Genomic DNA, 23,042 nt, shown 5'->3' with positions numbered 1-23,042 from the left:
GCTTTTGGCCATGGGTGTTACCACAGCAACAGAAAGGCAACCAGAGCAAGTGGCTATCCTGGACCTCTTACCGTGTTCCCCATTTGTCACTGACAAATTACCAGCAACATGTTCCCACTCACACACTCTCCACTTGATTGCGCAAATCTTCATTCTGGAGACCCAACGGCATTATGTGTGATACTCAGTTTTCAGCCATGCATGACCAATAGCTACTGATATTGAAAGGCACAAAAAGACTAAGGCTTTCAAAGTTTGTACCTAGCACCCTAGGCTTGTTTTTCAAGAAAACATGGTGATAAATTACAGAATTCCAGCCTTATATCTATCCTCTCCTGTGTACTTCCTAATACAATAATAATGCAATTATCATTTATGTTAACAATGAAAACGGAGGCAGTTAACCACAGCAAGGGTGGTGCACGTACTGCGCTGCTGCAGACCACCATCCTTGACCCTGGGATGCTGGAGTGTGGTGCAGAGCTTCTCCACCACAGACAGCTGAGGTGCTGCCACACATGGGGAAGACCTGACAACTTCCTTTTCTTCAGCTACCTCAAATGCATCAACTGGAGTGGAGATCAAGATTCTTACTCCTCAAGAATCACGTCCCACAGGATGCCATGCACTAGGACCCAAAGAATAGACCCTATAATGCTTCCTTTTCCAGCATCTCATGATATCTTCAGGGAAAAGTGCTTAAGAATACAAGATACTGGTTAAAAGTTCTGCTATTAAAGGGGGGATTTTATAGAATGTATGAGCATTCACTCTTTAAACTTGCCTTTATATTTCATGTTGGAAAATTTTTGAGAGAGACAACTGTTTACATAAGTAAACTCTTTATAGCAGCAATTCTCAACCTGTAGGTTTGGACCCCTTTGGGGATTAAGAGACCCTTTCATGGGGGTTGCCTAAGACCATCAGAAAGCACAGATATTTATATTACAGTAGCAAATTACAGTTATGAAGTAGCAATGAAATAATTTTATGGTTGAGGGTCACCACAACATGAGGAACTATAGTAAACGGTCGCAGCATTAGGAAGGTTGAGAACCACTGCTCTACAGCATTGTAATATTCTCCCAACAAACACACCACCACCCTATCCAATTCATCTATTTTTCAAAATTAAGTATTTCCACAGTTCAAATACATACCTCAATGAGCTCGTCTCTCTGCCGAAGGCCTTCTTTGAGTTCATCCATTTTATGCTGCAGCACACTGCACATATGTTTCTGCCTTTCTAACTCCTGTTATTAAGCAAATGATATTGTTATAAAGTCAAGGGCTACAAGGCCGAACACATGTAATTTAACACCGAGACCAAGTCTGGCTTCCAGACCCAGGCCTGCATGGATGACTTGCATTTGGTAGAAAGGGTCACACTCTACATCTCCATCCTGTTTGATGAGGGCAAGAAAGGCAGCAGAAGGGACAGCAACTTGTAGGTACTTCTTAAAAATGAGTAACTGCAGAGTAAAGGAAACTATTTTAAATGATTCCACTATCCAAAACCAGTAAAGGGTAAGTGGGGTAAGAGACCACATAAAAATTACAATTTTTAGAATAGCAAAAGCTACCACAAAGTAAAGAGAGGAATGACAAGCTACACAAGAAATTATAATTTATATTCTGGGACAAAGATTTATTGCTACTTTTCCATTTGGAGAACTCCTAAAATAAGATAATAAAATAACAACAAGAACACAAACCACTGGCAACATGGAAAACCAGGCTAAAGCCCAGGAAACGAGACAGGGACAGCTCCACCGTCAAACATGCTCCAGGGAGAGAAAGAAACACAGTAGCCCCCATGTGCCGTCACCCGTGGATCCACCCGCCATGGCTCTCTATCACAGACACACTGCTAAAACCACAGAACTATCCAAGCAGCTCCTTGTTGTGCCGGCTGACTTCTGGACAGCAAGCACGTCCGCAAACTGGGCGCTAGTGGAGCAGTGTCTGCACAGAGGGGTAGCCAGAGCTGGAAGGAGTGAAGATCTGTGTGTCACAAGCAGAACAGCATTTACAGTGGGCTGCTATTTTCTAAGAAAGGAGGGCCACAAACACATGTGTTTAGATGCATTTCAAGTGCTGTGTGTGTTTTTAATCAACATTGGCTAACATATCTTCTTGGCTTATAAAAATAAAGGATGACTCACTAAGCATAAAAAGAACTTCCTGGGGCTGGAGAGATCACTCAGCGGGTAAGAGCACTCGCTGCTCTTGCAAAGGACCTGAGTTTGGTTCCCAGCACCCACGTGGTGGCTCCCAGCCATCTCTAACTCTAGTTCCAGAGGATTCAATTCCTTCCTCTGACCTACACAAGCACCAGGCATGCATGTGGCACACAGACATGCACAAAATAAAAAGAAAGAATCTTTTGAAAAATAGAAGTAAAATAAAAAAGAATTCCTCCAAAGAAAGAGGAAAATGAGGATAAGAAGAAAGATAAACTGAATTCATTTCCTTTGACTTCATATCTACCTATTTTTACCTAAGTCAGGCAATTTAAAGCCCAGTTTCTATTAGAAACAACCCAAATACCTGGCAAAGAGGAGTGGATGGGTAAAGTGCAGCGGAGACCCGGGGAACAGTGTTCAGCCTTTGAGAGAAGGAACTCTTATCATGAGCACTGGGGACTATATTATAAGTCAGTCACAGACTGAAGAAGGCAGGATGGGGGCTGCTAAGGGCCTGGGAAAGGGCCAAATGTCCCTATTTATTTAACTCTTTAGAGTTTACTTTTGCAAGATAAAATGTACAGATTTCACACACAACATAAATATATATAACATCCTACTGTGAATGACACCCTTTAAAATGGCTAAAATGGTAAATTTATTGTGGTGTGATTTTTACCATAATAAAAGTTTTTTTTTTTTTAATTAAATTATTCCAAGTAACTTTTAAAAAACATATTTTGGCCGGGCGGTGGTGGCGCACGCCTTTAATCCCAGCACTCGGGAGGCAGAGCCAGGCGGATCTCTGTGAGTTCGAGGCCAGCCTGGGCTACCAAGTGAGTTCCAGGAAAGGCGCAAAGCTACACAGAGAAACCCTGTCTCGAAAAACAAAAACAAACAAACAAAAAAAAATTCATATATATAAAAAAAAACATATTTTGACTATGCATAGCCTCTGTCCCAGAGTAAAACCAAGCCAAACCAAAAAGCCAAGCCAAACACTATGACTCCTTTCAGTAACTACACTGGTGTGACCTAGTCTTGCTCTGTTGAGTGACCTGGAATAAAGCAGTAAGAATTAGACGTTGCAGTGTGGCACAAAGGAGATGGAGAATGGAGGGACTGAGGACAATCCCTAGAGTCATAAATATAAACTTGATCCATCACAGCACAATGTATTTTGTCATATAAGCAAACAAAAAACCCCACATACATTATTTCCACTAAGGGGCCTATGAAGTGATCGACTGAGCAGCAAGAGCAGGCCAGGCCCGTGGGAAGAGATATAGGACTGCTTGGACAAAGGATGGATCCAAAGATAAGGCCAAAGCATGTTCTTCTGTCAGAAAGCATGGAGGCTCTCAGTGAGCCTCCCAAAGAACTTGAGAATCAGCCCAAAAGAAGCTCACAATAGCCAGAAGTGGTAAAATCTGAGCATCAAAAGGAACAAAAGCTGTCACACCCAACACTGAATTCAACTTCATAAAGATACTTTTGATGAAGACGATTGGTCACTGTGAGGGCATAACAACTCCTTATTTTGAAACTATAAAGGCAAAGGAGTCTTTATTGTGACTTCCAAAACTATGCAAATTGTCTATTTAGGTAATAAAGATGAAGATCCTCTTTAAAGATGGACATGATAAAAAGACAAAAAAAGATGTCTGTAAGCTAATAAACAAAGAATAAGAAGTTAAAAAGAACCACAGAAATGGTGGAAGATATCTGTAAATCATTTATCTGGTAAGTGACTTATATCTGAAATATAGTTTTATAACAATAATAAAAATTTTAAAATGGGCAATTTCAAGATAAACCATAAGGCCATGAAAAGATACTAGAAACCCTTAGTTTTATCAGAGAAATGCAGATCAAAGCCACTATGATGACTAGACGTGGCAGGCAGACGTTAGTAAACACTGGAGAGGCTGCGAACAAAGAGTGCAGCAGTGAAATGCACTGAAACGCTGACACTGCTTTGGAAAGTCTGCTCTGCCTCACACAGTTCATGCCGTGGCTGGAGGACCCAACAATCCCACTCCTATGTTTCTAGACAAAGGAAAACAGTGTCCACACAAAAGTACACGATGTTCATGTCAGCCTTTTTTATAAAGGCCAAAGGGAACAACAACCCAAATATCAATTAATGCTGCTGGACCTCTCAACACATGTGGCTACCCTAACAATGGAATATTAACAGGCAAGCCATCAAAAGAAATGAAGAACTTCTGTGTGTGCTGCAGCATGGGTGACTTGGGATTACTACACTAGGTGTAAGATGACAATCATGAACAAGTTCCTTTTATGATTTTGTTAATATCAAAGTCTGGAATGGGGAAATCTACACAGATACAAAGGTCAGTGGTTACTTGAGGCCAGGGGATCAAGCACAGGAGAATGATGGGTAAGGAGTATTCAGCTTCTACTTGGGAGAATGAAAATACTCTCTGTGGGTGTGATAGAAGCACATTTATGTGAATATCCTAAACTCCACTGAATCACAGACTTTAAATGGGAAGCTGTATATGAATTGGATCATTTTTTAAATTTTATGTGTATGGGTGTTTTGCCTGCATAGATGTCTGTGCATCACTCGCTTGGTGACTGTGGAGGCCAGGAGAGGGCATCAGATACCCTGAAACGACAACCAGCTTGGGGGCTCTGTAGGAAGAAGCGCACTCCTAGAGCAGGCTCCCTTTACATACGGTGACATCTCTACAACAAGGGCCTGCTCACAGGAACTAAAGAGCTGGGGCCCAAGAACAATGCCCTGGAATGAGGAGGCAATGTCTTTCAGAACAGCGAGCCTTGGGACAGGCAATCAAATTTCCTCAGTATCTACACTGGATGAGGGAGGGAGGAAAGGGAACCTATTAACTATGAGTCTTAAAACATAGCAACTCATTTCAAAGTGTGGAACTTAACATAGCAACTCATTTCAAAGTGTGGAACTTATCTGGATCCTGGGAGGGTGTGGCTGGGAGAGGCTGTGGGGTGGGGAGGGGATGACACAAGGTCTCAGGGTCTCACTGTACAGCTCTGGCTGGCCTCAAACTCACAAATGCCCTCTTGACTCTGTGTCCCCAGCACTAGGAGTAAAGATGTGTGCCACCACAACCAGCTTCTGGTTTTGTTTGTTTTGAGAAAGGTTCTCAGTGTAACCAAGGCCAGCCATAAATTCATGATCCTCTTGCCTCAGATTCTCAAGTACTAGGAGTACAATATGCACAACCATGGCTAGCTTCTGATTTCTAAGTATAAAAAAAGGAGAACTGTATGTGGCATTTTAAAACTACTAAAATTTTATCAGTGACTGGGTATATAACATAAAGAAGTTGATAGTAATTTTTCAAGTGTGAACTGGTTGTGTGTGTGTGTGTGTGTGAGAGAGAGAGAGAGAGAGAGAGAGAGAGAGAGAGAGAGAGAGAGAGCGAGCGCGCACAGGCGCATGTTCATAGGTGTCAGATGGGCAAGTGTGTGCGGAGGCTGCAGCAGATGTCAGGTATTCATTCTCTCACCTTTTATATTAAGGCAGAGTCTCTCGTTGAACCCAGAGCTCACTGATTCATCTGGTCTCCCTACTCAGCTTACTCCAGTTCTCCCATCTCTGCCTCCCAGAATTACTGGTGGTCTGCCATGTTCTCCTGGTGTTTACATGGTTGCCAGGGATCTAAACTCCTGTCCTCAAGTTTGTATGACAAGGGCTTTATCTGCTTAGCCATCTCCAGCCCCTGAAATGTTTGTTACTGCATGCTTTTCAATATGTAGTCTGTCAAGATTAATTACTAAAATTAGATGCCTAGAATTTACTTTAATATAGAGTACAGGAAAAGGACAGGGTGTGCTAACTGTGGGTTGACAGTAGCAATGGGAAGCTGATGGACTCATTAGTCTCTTCATACTTCTTCTGTGTTCAAAATCAATAAAAAATTTAAAGATTTATTTTTATTTTGTGTGTATGTGTGAATATCTGTATGCATGTAAGTGTACCACATGCCGGTACCTACAGAGGCCAAAAGCAGGTGTCAGATATCGCGAAACTGGAGTTACAAGTAGTTGTGAGCTACCTCATGTGGGTGCTGGTAACTAAACTTGGGTCCCCTTGAAGAACAGCAAGTATACTTAACCACAGAATAACGTGTTTTTAAATGTCAGAAAGCTAGTTTCTTATTAAAGTAAGTATTAAGAAAATAATACTTTTGTATGTTTGTGGTGTACACATGTATGAATGGATGTACCTGCGTGTGTGTACATGTGTATGTGGAGGACCGTGGGTTAATGTCAGGCTCTGTCTCAGTTGGTGTTCACTTTATTGCTGAGACAAGTCTCTTAATGAACTTGGAGCTCAACGATTGCATTAGCTGGCTGGCCAGTGGGCTGCAGGGATCCACTCATCTGTGACTCCCCGGCACTGTGGTCACAGATATGTGCTGCCCTGCCAGGCTCTTACACAGGTGTCCAAGCATCTATCAGCTATCCCCAACCCTGAGAATACGTTCCACACATTCCCAGTCAGTGCTCTGCTGCTAACCGACACGGAGACATGTTTAAAGACGGAGCCAATAAGCTGGCTACGGTAGTGCCCACTGAAATCTGGCACTGGTGTGGCAAGAGGCACGGGAGCTCAAGATCATCTTTGGCTACTTAGCAAGTGTGAAGCTAGCCTGGGTGTGTGAGGCCTGTCTCCAAACAAAAACCTAAAGAAAACAAATAAATAAAACATGCATTTATTATGATACCAACAAGAACTAAAAACATTTTTAAATTAAAAATATACATTTATGCCAGGCAGTGGTGACGCATGCCTTTTCAGCACTCAGAAGGCAGAGCCAAGCAGATCTCTATGAGTTCGAGGCCAGCCTGGGCTACAGAGTGAGTTCTAGGAAAGGCCCAAAGCTACACAGAGAAACCCTGTCTCCAAAAACCTATATATATTTACTATTTGTATATTTAAAAAAAACCAATATAAATATATTTACTATTTGTGTATTAAGAAACATATATTTATTTATTTACTATTTGTGTATTAAAAAAAAATGGAGGTCAGAGCACAACTCATAGAATTGCTCCACTCCATCCACCCACCACACAGGTCCTGAGAACTGAACTCAGGGTTCCAGGGTTGGTGACAACTTTAACAATGCTGATGTATAGAGCTCTCAGCATCTGCTACCATAATGCAGTACCTCAGAGAAGCTGGCCTCTATGGGTTCTGTGCAGATGGGCATTCTATTGCAAGAGGTACCATCAGTTTGGAACAGGCAAAGATGATGATTCAGAACCTCCAAACTGGTTTCTGGGACAGAATACCAAAGAGTAAAGCACTCACTGTCACCACAGCATCCTCTTCAAGGCCTATCCTGACCTAACATGAAAGATACCTTATAGTCACACATCTACACCCCAGCAGCATTTTCAAATAGGCCTTTAAAGAACAGCTGTAGATCACAGAAAGACAGAGGAAACTGAGTTCCATATATCTCCTGTCCTCATAACTGCAGTCTCTCCTATATGTCACTAATGTCCACACCTGAGCAGTAAATTCAGTTCAGTGAGCCTACACTGGACACCATTACTATGGAAGTTCATCAAACACTTATACAACTTGTTATTCCCATTACTATGTACAATTGACTGTGTGCAACAATTCAACCAATACATGTTTCCTAAACTGTTTTCTTACTTTTTTCTTTCCTATATTGGCAATACAGCAGTAACTAATCTCTAGCAATAATATCCATTTATTCTCTGCTTAGACACCAACCCTTTAAAAGGTCCAGGTCCAGTCAACTCTTACTAGAAACCAACTTCTTTGCTGCAGTTGCCCAAGGGCAGATCTGGCACTTAGACGGTGGCCTTTGTGCTCCAACTGTATGCAACTTCTTAAGAAAACATCTGTCAGTTTCTGACTCACGTCTTTAAACTGCTGCTTCTAATTAACTGGTTATTTGGAAGTGGAATCTCTTAGAGAACTTAGAAGCTCACAGGAAAAATTCCCTATCTCACTAAGCTCTACGTCATTCCATTTAAAATGGAAAGAAAGAAGCAAATTAATGTCATTGTCATAATTAAAAGAATAATACGTGAGTTGTAATCGAGTTTTTAAAAACTTAAAAAAGGATAAAAGTTTTCCTTCAGAAAACAACAAAAAAATGTTAATTGATAGGGCAGTGACTAATTAATTTCTCAGACCACTCAGTTCTGCAGTTTCCCACCAAGCCCATCTTCTTTAAATGCTAGGCTTTGATTTTCTGAACCAAGAAAAGGGTATACAAGATGAACAGCTACCTTTGATTTCTCTTCATTTTCTCTGTACACCTCTGCCATCTGCTCCTCCTGCTCTTCAATAACGTCCTTGAGGGTGTCCACCTGGTAGATCAGGTTGTTCTTCTCGTTGTCTAGCTGGGCATTGGACACCATGGCCTTCTTGTATTTCTCTTCTACTTCAGACAAAGATTCCTAAATGACAAAAACCATCAGCTCGATATCTACAACATGGCGGCTGCACATGAGTGAACGACAGCCAAGTATGGCCTAGTGCACATGAAGAAGCATTTCCACACCACACAAGCAGGCTAGGGACTCCTTGTTTAGTAGCGTGCACATGTAGCAGAAGGGTGATAAGACACTAATGCCGCCTTTCTGGGAAGTGTTCTCTTCGCATGCCAAGAACACAAAATAAAGCAGCGATGGAAAGGTGTGCAGAAAACATATGTTTTTAGGAAGTAGAAATGCAGAATCATTCGCAATTTCAGACTCTCTCCTGTAGTTTTTAATAAGTAGAGTCTGGTGTTCAGAATGCAGCACTTCGAGAGAACACCGCCTCTCGCAGCGCAACCACCCTTCTCTGAATTCTGCCACTTTGGGATTTTGTTTCCAGGAGTTTCTCGGTGTGCATAATGCCAATGTGAATGGGACAAACATTTTAAATTACTCCAGAGCTATTGCACAGTGCCTGAAATTTCATATAATTCAAAAGCTTTTACCTAAGATAGCATATACATTTTTTTTAGAACAAGTAAGTTGGTAATTGTAATTGCCTATTAACTTATCAAAAGATAAAAAGAAAAACTCATTTAGAAAAGTAATCACTTTTGGAGATACTTTTTTAACTAGTACAAATGTTTAAAAAATCAAAATCAGTAAAACAGACCTAGGACCAGAACCTCACACATAAGCAGTTTTTGACAAAGGTGTCTACATAATGCAAAGGGAAGATGAATGACGCTGGGACAACTTCATTCTTTGATGAATGAAGACGAATGACTACCTAACACCACTCATGAAAATTAGCTCAAAATGAACCAAAGATCTCTGAAGTGAATACAGAAGTAAGTCTTCATGACTCTGGGTGGGTAATGGTTTCTTAAACAAAAATTATACAAAAAGCACTCTCAGCTAAAGAGAAAAAGGAGACCTTATTAAAATGTAAAACTTTATACTGCTAATGGCAACCCACAGAACAGGGAAGCACTTTTAAGTGTTCTGACAACTGACTTCCATTCAGAACACTACAGAATCAACAAAAAAAGATCTAAAACCCAGGGTGATAACAACTTGAATAGGCAGATCCCCAAAGAGGGTATACACATAGATGTCCAAGGGGTACATGGATGCATGCTCAGCATCGTTACTCATTAGAGAATGCATACCAAAACCACCCATGTGAGCCTATGTCTCATCTACTAAAATGGCTAGAGTCTGTAATCAAATCTTTAGATACAGGACTGAGGGCAAATGCTCAGTAGAAGAGACCCGCACCTCAATCTCTAGCAAGCTCCTTTCCCCTGAAAGAAAGGAGGATTGGGGAGGGTATGGTGAAGCTGGATCGCTTATGCTGCTGGTGGAAGTGGACGTGGCTACTCTAGAAACAGTTTGGCAGTTAGAGGCTAATGCTCTAACCATAGGATTCTGTAATTCTATGCTTCACAAACCAGAACTGAATACAGGTATGATTAAAAATAATATTGAGAACATTTAACTAAAAGCATATTTTAAAAAGTCAACTATAGGCCGGGCGTTGGTGGCGCACGCCTTTAATCCCAGCACTCGGGAGGCGGAGGCAGGCAGATCTCTGTGAGTTCGAGGCCAGCCTGGGCTACCAAGTGAGCTCCAGGAAAGGCGCAAAGCTACACAGAGAAACCCTGTCTCGAAAAACAAAAAACAAAAAACAAAACAAAAAAAAAAAGTCAACTATAGAAAGGTCCAAATGCAATGGTATCTATTCATATAATACCAAATTTCATCTAAGAAGCTAACAGTGGAAAAAAATCCTTATCACAGTTCAGTAGCATATAAAATGGGGTGTGACTCCATGCATAACAGAATCCAAGGAAGCTCAAAAACTAGACACATAGACAAAATACATGATGCAAATAGGTCCATGTAGAATATGTACAGCATGATTTCCCTGTAAAAGCACATAACAGACTCTTAAAAGTGGGGCTGGAGAGATGGCTCAGTAGTTAAGAACACTAGCTGTTCTTCCAGAGGACCCAAGTTTGATTCCTGGTACTCACTACAGACAGCTCACAACTACCTGTATCTCCAGCTCTAAGAGATCTGATGCCCTCTTCTGGCCTCTGTGGGCAATCACCAATATACACAAACATAAATAAAAATATTTTTAAGGGAGACTTTTAAAGTGCCAAGGTGGAAAGATATCCTAATCTTGTTCTTATTTTGAGTCAGTTTCGTGAAAACACAATTTTCAATCCATCCCAGATCCACTGAATACAAATCCAGAGATAGAGACCAGAGATTTCTATTTTAAGTAGCTCCAGGTGATTTTGGTATATACCCGCATTTTGAAGCCACGGTGTAAATGTTTTTAGGCTTTGATTATCTATGCCCAGATATTTCCCTAATAAGCATTCATAACCCAATTGCAGAACCCTCTTACTTGTTTGGGAGTACCTGAATTCAGTACCTTCATCATTTTATTCTTAGTTCTCTGCCTAAAGTGGACACTTCATATACTAACCAACTTATAGCTGGTAAGATTCCTTCTCCTAGCCGGGCGGTGGTGGCGCACGCCTTTAATCCCAGCACTCGGGAGGCAGAGACAGGCGGATCGCTGTGAGTTCGAGGCCAGCCTGGGCTACCAAGTGAGCTCTAGGAAAGGCGCAAAACTACGCAGAGAAACCCTGTCTCGAAAAACCAAAAAAAAAAAAAAAAAAGATTCCTTCTCCTAGTCCATTAACTCTTCATTCAACAGTTCTTTCTGGACTTAAAGATATATCTATTCCCACTTTCCTACAAATAAAAGGTATGAACAGCCAGGCGGTGGTGGCGCACGCCTTTAATCCCAGCACTTGGGAGGCAGAGGCAGGTGGATCTTTGTGAGTTCGAGGCCAGCCTAGGCTACAAAGCGAGATCCAGGAAAGGCGCAAAGCTACACAGAGAAGCCCTGTCTCGAAAAATCAAAAAAAAAAAAAAAAAAAAAAAGATATGAACAGAAGAACATTGTCTGGAAGGTCATAAACAAAATTAATCAATAAAAATGAACCGGCACTTATGTCAGATAATCTACACAATGACAGATGAACTGCTCTTCTCCATGTCTCAAATCCTAGGTGAGTGAAGACAAAAAGTGAAGACAAAAAGGCTGAGATGGTGACCAGCACATTCTAAGGACCTGATTAATCTTAACTGCTTGCCACCAAAACGTCAAGTCCTTGTAAAGGCATAGATACTTTCAGAGATTTAGAAGATGAAGGATGCTAAATTTGGGCTGGGGTCCCCAGAGACATAAAGCCCAAACTGTGCCTTCATCTCTCGGAGCTGGGTTTGTTCTGCTTAGATCAAGATTATGTGGTTGCTTGCTGAAGCTTGCAACAGCGAAGAATGCAGAGACTCAGCTGCCTAAGGGAAGCACCCAGCTGTGCCTCTCAACTTTCCAGAGGAGTTTCTAGATTCTACATTTTTATACACATTTAGGGTTAATCCTGGCATCTGAAATCTCAGTTTGTGTTTTTGCTGTTTTGTTTACCCAAAGTTTTTTATAGTTGTTTTGTTTTCAAGATAGGGGTTCTTGCTATGTTGTCCAGACTGGTCTGAACTCACAGGCTCAAGTCCTCTTCCTGCTTTAGCCTCCCAAGTACCTGGGGCTTCCAGTGTGTACCAAGTCTGGTTCATCCAGAGGTGTTTTTCTCTCTCCCCTCCCTCCTCTCTCCTGTCCACCCCACCTTGACTTCAGTTTGTTTTTGAGACAAGGGCTCACATAGTCAAGGCTGGCCTTAGTTTTTGCTCCTCTTGCCTCTACTTTCCAAGTGCTAGGATTATAAGCATGTGGCATGCTGTTACAGCTACTTTTGGTTGTCAATTTGACTACATCTGGAATTAACTAAAACCCAAGTGGCTGCATACACCTGTGAGGGATTTTTCTTGATTGGATCATTTAAGGTTGGAAGGCGCACCTTAAGTCTGGGCCACACCTGGTGGCAGCCTATAGAAAGGACACTGAAAATGGGAGCTTTGGTCTTGCCTGCTTGTCTTCAGTCTTGGTAACAAGGTTAGTCCTTTACTGGTATTACAGACTACTTCTTTGGGATTCCGGCATATACTGATGACCACCTGAGATATCCAGTCTCACCTAACAACTATCGGATTCTTGGACTTTCCCTAAGATAACAGCCATTGTTGGAATAGTCAGACCACACAGCCTCTAAGTCACTCTAATAAATCCCATTTATATAAATATACATATAATTGTATGTGTGTGTATAGTGTGTATGTGTACGTGTTTGTGTATACACATACACACACACACACACACACACACACACACACACACACACACACAATCAGTTACATTTCTCTAGAGAACCCTGACTAATACACACACCAAGCCCAAAGGATCTGATGCACAATAATTAATAAGTTGTGGAGGAAAAAAATCAAATAATCAGTGCTATCATGGCTAGAACGAGTCAAACAGTAAAAGCCAACTACAGGCCCAATCAACGGTCTGACAAACCAACACTCCTCTCTAGTTCAGTACTCAGATATGAAACACCACAGTGTCAACTACAAATGCATCAGGTTTAAAGGCTCTTGAATAATGTCATGACTAATACCTGATAATAACAGCCTTTACTGAACATTTTTCAAGCTCTTCACATTGCCTTACTGCAGACAATCCCCTGAGTAGGTAACTCCTTCCTCATCTTTCAGATGAAAACCACACAGAGACTGAAGGACTGCAGGTTGGTCAGACAGTAATCACTGTGAAACACTATCCCTTCCAGAGTAATGGCCATTAGCATCTTAATCAGAGCAGTTGGAATTAACCACAACAGATTGGGCCTGTTGGGGCTGGAGAGATGGCTCAGTGGTTAAGAGGGCATACTGCTCTTGCAATGGACCTGAGTGTGGTTCCTAGCACCCAGGTAAAGCAGCTCACAGTAACTCTAGCACCTCTGGCTCCATGGACATGCACACAAGTACACAGACACAAATACACCTATTTTTTAAAAAAAAAAAAAAAAAAAAGGAAAGAAAAAGAAAAAGATTAGGCCTATTGACATTCTCTCATAAGAAAAAGTGAAGAGATGTCATGAGATCCTCACTTAAAATTCCCAGCATTCCCTGCTCTCTGCACCTCCCTGCCCATTGAATGTACTTCTGCCCCAGATATATATCATCTAGGGAGGTGCAGGAGTACCCAGACTGGAAATTGAACTGGAGGGAGGCATCTATGCAGCTATGGGGAAGCCTAAATCCCTCACAGGTTGACATTCCAGTGATAGAACTGTCTGGGGGTCACCCATGCCCCTGTAAGTAAGCCCCAGGAGCTCACCAGCTCACCAAGCTAGGCTGGAGGAGAATCACTACTCTGGTCTGTTTCTGGTGCCCTATCTGAGGTGAGTAGACCAGATATACTAAGTGTGACCAGAGAAGTTCATGCAACAGGTTTTAAGAAAATGTTTAATAATTCTGAAATGTTAACTACCAGTTAAAAACTGCTCTTAAAAATACCTAAGCAAAAAATGTGGTAAGATTTTTATGGGGAGAAAAAAATTACAAAGCAAAATTCTTCCTTGCCTACCCTCCTTGCAGAGGCAGCAGAGACATGACTCGGGCTATTTCCTGTATCCACATACCCTCTTGCCTAGTTTAATGTGAACTGTATACATACATTTTGTTCCACAGCTTCCTATTTTTTCAATGTCATGAAAAGCTTGTACACACTAGAAATAGTTAAATTGTGTTCTTTTATTTATCCCTATAATTCTGTATTAAAATTCAATAATTATGCTTAATAGTTTGTAAATGGATTTAATCCTTTATAGAATCATTACAGATCTTTTATATCATTTATGCTTTTTAATACATTTAACTCTATTTTCTGAGCAATACATACTATCAGGATACTCTATGGCATGGGGCAAACATTACAGCACTCCTTACTGAAGGAAGGGTGGCGGGGTCTAGGGCAAACACTCCGAACGTAAACACAATCACCACGAACAACGCTGTGCACAGTGAAGCAGCTCCCTTTTTAATAGCAGATGCCACAACACTACGGTCAATCATCAACCACATACATTTCTATTGCCATTTTTTCTAATTAAATGAATCATTTCAAGGATAAATAGAAATCTAAAGTCAAGTTCAATCATACACTGATAAGAATTAAAAGAGGGCATCTTACCTGTTCTAATTTCAAATCAAATTTGTTGGTATTTTTATTCAAGGAATTTAATAAATGATAGATACAAAACATGAGGACAATGTTTTAATGAAACAAACAACAGCCAAAGCCAGCTAGGAATTCCTCTGATGACTTGATTGCTGCCTGGATGTTCTAACGTACTGAGTTTGTTCCTTGTTGCAAGATGTAAGTTATACCACTGAGCCCTAAAGGTAGGATTAGACCTGAAGATTTAGATCAGTGAAAATAAATGGGCCCATCCACTGACGGAGCTCTCCTGATGTTTACTGACAGCCTCACCCCAAGGGCACTCCTCACAGGACAGATGCTCGTCCTTTTTGGTACCACGTCTTCACTGTGAATTCCTTTTGGACCACACTCCCTACATGAAAGCTGTGATGAAAGTAGAGTTATTTCAGATCATGAAGCCTGTTTGAAATGTGGCGTGTGCTGAGTCACCTCCGGAATGCCCTGCCTTCGCTCTTCTAGAGACTTGCTAGGGTTTGGATCTTAAGCCTGTCATGTCTAAAGAAATCTCTAGTTTCTTTACAATATCCAGCTTGAACTTTATACTGAAACACGGGATGGGGGGCATAACCAAATGCCAGGTACAACCAAATGCCTGCCTGACACATTTATACTGGCAAGTACAGACATCCTTGTGGGAATAGATAAAGGTCATTCAAATTGACCTCCAAATTATTTTTTGTAAAGATTAGATCTCTTAAATTTTTTAAATCACACTTATTATTGGTGTGTGTGTGTGTGTGTGTGTGTGCGCACGCGTGCGCGTGCATAGACACAAATGATGCCAGGACACACACACATGTGGAGGTCAGAGGACAACTTGCAGGTGCCAGTTTTCTCCTTCTACCATGTGGGTTCCAGGGATCCAACTCAGGACATAGGGCCTGGTGGCCACTCCTTTACTCACTGAGCCACCTTGTCAGCTCAGAATTCTTTTTTTTTTTCTTTTTTTTTTGGTTTTGGTTTTTCGAGACAGGGTTTCTCTGTGTAGCTTTGGTACCTGTCCTGGATCTCACTCTGTAGACCAGGCTGGCCTTGAACTCACAGAGATCCACCTAGCTCTGCCTCCCCAGTGCTGGAATTCAAGGCGTGCGCCACCACTGCCCGGCAGCTCTGAATTCTTTAAGACACTAAATATAAGTAATCTTAACTTATATACAGGTAAGAAAAGAATCAGTATGTATGCCTTCAGGTCCCTTCTTCTCAAAGGACATAACAAAGCTTCCTCCTTCCACTTCTAAGACTGACTGGACTTGGTGACAGAATCAGGCAATGTTTTCATTGAGCTGGGAAGAATTTCAAGGTCTAGTTCTCAATTTAAAAAAAAAAAAAATGTCCTTGGAATATTTTTAGGTGTTTGTCTAATGTAGGGTTAAGACCCAAGGGACAACTAAATACTTTACAAGCCGTAAAAATTGCAAGTTGCAAGGCGCTGGCTGTGGCAGCACACAGTTAGAATCCCAGCACTGAGGTCAAGGCAAGAAGACCATAAGTTTAAGACCAGCCTGGGCTACACAGAGAGTCCCTGTGTCAAAATAATAAAAGTACAAGTTATACTATCTTCTGCTCAGATTTCCCCCCAAAACAACACTAGACATGTGAACATAAGCCCAGACTGCAAGCTTCCCTTTCCTGTGCACTGCAAGTTAAGCACATGCTTGAAGGACAAAGGCTGTTAGTAAAGCTGTGAGCAGCAGGTTAATAGGACTCTGGAACCACCATTACCAACACTTCTGCATACAGAGCATGCGTGGGCAATGAGGAGCCCTGTACCTTCAGTTCCTTAAGCCCCTGCATGTATCTCCCTTCTACATCATGTATCTGGTCCTTCAGGTCATAGATGTCCTGCAGGACATAGGAAGGAACCGTTGCAAAAATATATCTCAGAACTCAAAGGAATCAGATGAAAACACAACTTAGTTTGCTAGAGAAATCCAAATATAAAAATGCAAATACCCCCTACTCCCAAACCACTGCAAGAGGCAAATCCTTCAGATGACAGTGGAACCAGAGAAATCAACCTAGTATCAATACTGTCTTAGCAGTGAATCCTTTGAAAACAGCATTAGAAAATGGGAGCAGGAATATAAATACATATATAGATAAATATATATATGGTAAAAATGTATATAAATTCCAACATTTTTAAATTTAAGGTTTTTAATTTTATAAATCACAAATATTTTTTAGTATAATACTTCACTTACAACTAGTAAAATACATAGTAAATTAATTGGAAGCAAATTTTATTCTTCATGTATAAGTTTCAAAAACCGAAATACAGTATAAAAACTAAGTCACTTAAAATCACTTAGTTACTGGGCACATTAATTTGGAAGAAAGAGAAGGAAATTAAACACAATGAAAACAATTTCCAAGGAGAGTCTCTTCAGAGGATGGATAGATACATTTAAGTGATGAGAGGAGCATTTGCTCCAAATGTTTCCATAAATCCTTTTAAAAGAACTGACCAGCTTTTAAATGGAAAATATTATTTCTTGTGTCCAATCATGTCGTGTAAAGTCAAGGTGGCGGAAACTGCAACAGGACTCTGGGTGCAGCAATGGCGACAGGACGGACCGCTGGGGACCATCTTGCTCTATGCGTTCCCTGCCTATCTCACTCGTCTGTGGGAGGTGAGGCAGCCTTGTACTCATCGAATCATTCAGCAGACACTTTACTAGGGCCCATCAGGAGTCAGGCACTAGGACCCAAAAGCTCATCTCTTCAGAGGTTTTTCTTTCAAGGGGAAAAAACTAAACAAATGCTAAGTACTACGAAAGAGCTACCTAAATCCAAGACTGGAAGAAGTTGTCTCAGTGTCCTGCTGTCCCATTAGAACGCAACCCCTAAAGGCAAGGCTTTTCCTTATTCAAAGTCTGTGTCCCCAGCACTTATGCCTGGTCACCAGTTCAAAGGACACTGACATCTTCCAAGGCATAGCTGCACTGCCCTGCCAACTGCCTTCCTCCTCCCGGCCGGCCGCTGTTCTACACCTCCTCCTGTCCGCTGCCCTGCAATTTCACAGACAGGCGCCTGCCCCAGGCCACAGTCACCCTCCTCTGCTAGGTGGCAGTGGAAAGGCATGGCCACGGGCATGCCCTCCAGGTAAGCCGGATCTCCTCCTGCCTTAGACACTGCTGTCAGCTGTCCTCTGCTCTCCCTCAACTCTCAGCCTCCCTTTCCACCTGCTCAAGCCAACCCATAGAAACATAAGCAACCTCACTTCTACAAAAAGAGAAGGAAAAGAAGAAAGGATACCCTTGGCTCTTCCCTCTCTCCCGACTCACTCTGCCACCCTAGTCCTCGGGCTGCAAACCCCTCCTCAGGGCCAGCGCTCACACCTTCCCCCTGGGGGTTTGCACTTGCCCACCTCACTGCTCAGGCCCGGGGCCAGCCTCTCCTGCCATCTAATGCTCCCTCAGGACTGTGGCCAGAGTCACTTTTAAGAACTGCTCTCCTATCCGATACAGCACAGCCGTGATTTGTGCCCCTAGATCCCCACCTCCACGCCTCACCCCCACCCCTCCTTCCTTGATCTCCTAAGCTCTGGCAAGTCTTCTGTACCAATAACCTTCAAGTTCTCGGAATCCATTCAAGAGAGACTTCAGCTTCCTTGCTTTACTTTTATTCTCCCTTCAAGACAGCTCTGAACGTGCTTCTCTGAAAAGCCTTTTGCTCTCTCTGTTCCTAGTCCAATTTACATGATGCCTTTCTGAACTAACTTAACTTGTTCTTAGTATTGCTGTATACTATTAACTGGTTTAACTGGCTCGAATCAGTTTGTCTTTTCAGTGATCTCCTGAAGGCCAAATATGATTGACTGTCTACATGTCCACTGCCAATTGTTCAAAAATGTGAGTGAGTGGGTGAGTGAGTGAGTGAGTGAGTGAGTGAGTGAATGATGAATGCAGTTGTTCTCACAAGTCTTGACCCAGATAACAGATTCAGCAAATAAGACAGTCAAAATAATTTTTGGTACATCCTCATCTTCCAAATAAAAGGGTTAATGATGGAGATGTAACTAATGGATCCAGTAAACTGTCCACTAGCTCAGCTATTTCTGTTGTCCAAATATTATACTTTACTATGAAATGCTGAGAAACTGTATTTAAGCACCTAATATGAGAACGGTTCAAAAGGTCCCATAGTCTGCTATTCTTTGTAAATCCAAATATTTTCCAATTAAAACATGGCAAGGTCATTCTTGAAGAATTACTTTCATATATTTTACATAACTGTTTGTCATTGATAGAATCCATTACAATGCCATCACATCTTCAGAAAAGATAACTGAAAAAAAGAATGATCCAGTCCCCTTCCTTTCAGCTCTGAAACATCCAAGTGGGATTTTGAGATGTGATAACCATGTTTTTACAGAAACCCTATTTTGTTCCTCCTACGTCACATTAAATGTGAAAAAGCTCCACAAACTACAAAGAAAGCCAGGCTGCTTTGCAAAGGCAGACAAACTGTGGTTTACCCGAAGTTCACTCAATGAGGTATCTGGGTCTATTAAGCTGCTGGTGTCCCCACTGCCCCGTCTGGATGAGTTCCCGCTTAGAGGTGTCGTTGCTGAGGCAGAATTTCGAGAAGAAGGCTGGAAAAGAGAGAGAATGACACGTTTGCTGTGAAGATTAAACATGGGGCATAGTGGTAGAAGCAGGTGAGAGCTTCAGATGAACATTCTAACAATACAGTCGAGAGGTTACCAAGCGCAATTCACGTTGGCAATTTAGATTGGTTTGGAGAGAGAAAAAGTATCATTTCATTATCTCAAACACTTTACCAGAATCTAAAATTCCAAGGTGGAAATAATTTTTATAGAAGCTTTTGTATTCTAGGCTTATCTTTGTTACATCCAAACACTACTTGGGTGAGCTCTCAGGCTAATGTAGAGTTGTTTTAGAACAACATTAATTGTTCCTAACTAATGTCTAATTAGCACTTCCCTACCTCAGTTCCTAACACTGCTTAAGCAGCTCATCTCTGCTGAGAAAGATAAACCTATTTGTAGCTAAGAGCAAGAACACTGTATACGGCTATGAATTTAGACGGTTCTCTCTAAACCCCACTCCTGACTAATAAACAGGAGATGTGTGCTACCTGGAATACTTGTCAAGAGCCATAGGAAACCACCTGATGTGTAGTTATGAGATATAAGTACAAAATATACACCAGATTTTGAGGGTTTATTGCAGAAAAAGAGTGCACAAAGTGCATCATCACAATCATTTCTAAGTAGAGTACAGTGGTGCAGTACTGTAATGCCAGCAATAGGCTGAGGCAGGAAGTCAAGGTCAGCCTAGGCTACATACCAGGACCCTGACTCAAACATCACCAAACAAAATATCTACATTGATGCTACTTTAAAATGTGTTGGTTATTTGGGTTGAATATTATTTTGCTTTTTCTAGAATGCGGCTTAAATAAAAAATTAAAATTGCATAGGCTTACAATTTTGCATTATAAAATTTAATACAATAGATCATTGCCCCGGCTTCTTAAAAATATGTTTAGAAAATAGAAACTTTACTACGGAGGCACTCCTCTACATCCGAGTTATCCTACTTTCCTTATAGACATAACTTAGCTATAAGGAAAAAAAAAAAACAAAAACAAAAATCAAAGCTATGGGTTTGTTGGTCCGTTCCTAGATACTTCATTTTCATGTTCAATGGTTTCTCGATATCAATTTTTAGAAAGTGGGACTCAAAGGAGTAGCCAAGAGCTTTAGGGATGACGTCCTGTGAAATAAAGCTCAGGCTTCTCTCTTCCCAGGGCTTTCACATGATCTAAGGCTGGAGGAATCCTGAGGGGTCAACGACAGGAAACAGACGGCGGGAAGGGCAGCTCGACTGGCCAATTGTGCTGGACAAGATGAATGAGTCACAGGAAGTGCAGGGCTGACCTTGAGAGCTCCATCCTATCAAGAATTTTATACTCACTCTTGTGTAATTTTCAGCATACTGTTTGTCCGATTTTTCATCCAACTAGAAAAAAAGAGAGATGAGGATCAAGAAGATGTACAGCATGCTGACTTGTTTCGTGGGGAGACGGGCAATCTCAATGGGGCTTTCCAAGTTCAGTGATGTGTAGAATCAAAAATAAACACATTAAAACTGAAATAAAAGTTATAACAAAATGTCAAGAATTTTTAGTTCACAGCCTAAGGAATATAGACCAGAAGCAAGCTGCATAAACTCAAAATTTTAGATTGTTTAGACTGATTTTTCTCTTCATGGTATTTAGTAAATACATTAAAGAAAACTACATACAAACCTCAATATGAGCATTGAAACGGTCAATATAAAAATGTTTTAAATGCACACATAAAACTATTGAATGCCCATAGCAGGTTATATACACACATGTGTTCTTACACACATAGCAAACGCAAGCAGTACAAAAAGGTGTAGGAAATCAGCCTTTCTCCCCACCAGGCCCTGCTCTGCCAAGGACAATCGACCCCAAGTCTCTCAAAATCTTAACAGCAATGTTGCAGACACATTCTCCATCTTCTTTTTCCCTTGCTTTCCCCCGCAAGCCTCAAAGTGTTGAGACTACTTCATTTCTCCTCATAGCATTTCCATAGCACACTGAGACACCGATCTATTTGTTGTCTGATCTCGATCATGCAATCCTTGCATCTGTATATCCTTTTCTGTACTCAGACAAGGAATAGCACTTAGTGTATACGGCTCAGAATCCACTCCACCTATCTGTACTCACAGGCTTCACTTAGTTTGGTATCTCCACAGTGACACATTATCTCAACATGCCACAGTCAGACTAACCTATCTTCTGTTGCTAACTCAGGTTTACCCAGCTTCCCAGACCCGCTTCAAGAAGGAAGGTTCCTTAAAGATCTATTCCAAAATTCTAACTAGAGCTAAGGGAAAAAAATTCAGAGGTGGGAAACTTTGCTGGAGGCTAAGCAATTACTAACTGTCCCAGCTGTTTCTGGACATGTTTCATGAACTCCAGCGTGCATATTTACTTGCATATACTATGAGCCATAGTGGGAAAAGTGACATAGGAACTTAAAATTAAATGAAAATAAAATATTCCCAGTCCTGAAATCTGAGATCAACCTTCCCAGCCCAATCCAGAAAGGGGATTTTAAAACCTTTTTTGGTGAATTACTAAACAGGAAGCATTTCTGCCTTTGCTCAGATGACTTTAACCCAACTTCCTCACATGGAAAAGTTTCTAGCATATTTTTTATTACCCAGTTATCATGTTTAATAAAGACCTTTTACTCAACTAGTACTCTTATTGGTAATACAAATGCTGGGTTTTGATGTTTCACTTCTTGCTGTAATACTTTCAAAAGGAAATCATTTTAATTTATTTGGATTTACTTAAAAGTAACACAAAATGTATTACAACAAGCAAGCAATGACAGCTAGGATTTTACTATTGCCACTTTCTGCACTAAATGAGGAAGAATTCCTCTCAAGCTGCACCGGTGAAAAGCACTGCCCAGTAAGTAGCTAGTGTCATTCAAAGTAAAGAAGTGTATCTTCATAAACTGCCTTATTTTCTAAGTACTTTCTAATCCTTTTCTGCTAGTAAGTTAATGAGAAAAGAAGTACTCAAAATTAAAATATTCAAGTCTATCTGAAATCCTTTTCATATCACCTTTCTTATAAAAATGACCCCAAACTCACCCATTTTACTAGACCATCACCTTGGAATAATCTTACATTTCAGAAGCTGCATCACTGAAGCCACCACAACGTTGACTCTATCGTGTTCACTGTATTCTAATAGATCCCAACTGTCGCAACGCAAACTGATCATGCGCCAAACCTCAAGAATCGTTAAGCCAGCATAAAGCAGCCATGCCGCAGTCCAATTATGTTGGCTGCAGTGACTTGGCCAAAGACTCCTTCAGTCTCACTTCTGAGGCTGAATCTATAGAGGTGCATTGCAATGACAAGCTAATGTCTATAATGATGACTGAAAGTACCTGACAGATCTTGAAAAGCTTTTTTGAATACAATAAAATTTAATCATGCTTAAGGCATAAAAGCATACTCTAAATAAAGTGTTTACAGTGCGGTTTGTTAAATGTATTCACTAGGTCACAATTATCCATTAACTTCTAATAAATGTCCTTCATTTCACATACTTGGGAAAAGAAGTGTTTCAAATTTAAGATTTTTTTC

The 23,042-nt window shown here is 41.1% G+C and overlaps 1 protein-coding gene across 32 annotated transcripts in view; it reads right to left on the bottom strand.

Annotated features, from left to right (window-relative positions):
* Lrrfip2 (LRR binding FLII interacting protein 2) overlaps positions 1-23,042 on the bottom strand; it is a 108,478-nt gene that overhangs the window by 19,145 nt on the left and 66,291 nt on the right. For 21 of the 32 annotated variants that reach the window (XM_042281792.2, XM_076577195.1, XM_076577193.1 and 18 more), the window contains 5 exons: positions 20,817-20,861; positions 19,352-19,468; positions 16,642-16,713; positions 8,475-8,645; positions 1,161-1,253 (listed from right to left, as the gene is read on the bottom strand). In XM_042281792.2, the coding sequence (XP_042137726.2) occupies positions 1,161-1,253; positions 8,475-8,645; positions 16,642-16,713; positions 19,352-19,468; positions 20,817-20,861 (498 nt within the window). The remainder of the gene's footprint in view (positions 1-1,160; positions 1,254-8,474; positions 8,646-16,641; positions 16,714-19,351; positions 19,469-20,816; positions 20,862-23,042) is intronic. The other 11 variants (XM_076577191.1, XM_076577198.1, XM_076577201.1 and 8 more) reach the window with 1 other exon arrangement.

The sequence above is a fragment of the Peromyscus maniculatus genome, chromosome 7 (assembly GCF_049852395.1).
Source record: "Peromyscus maniculatus bairdii isolate BWxNUB_F1_BW_parent chromosome 7, HU_Pman_BW_mat_3.1, whole genome shotgun sequence".
Taxonomy (NCBI): domain Eukaryota; kingdom Metazoa; phylum Chordata; class Mammalia; order Rodentia; family Cricetidae; genus Peromyscus; species Peromyscus maniculatus.
Note: the sequence above shows the minus strand (reverse complement) of the source record. Positions and strands in the feature narration are given on the sequence as shown.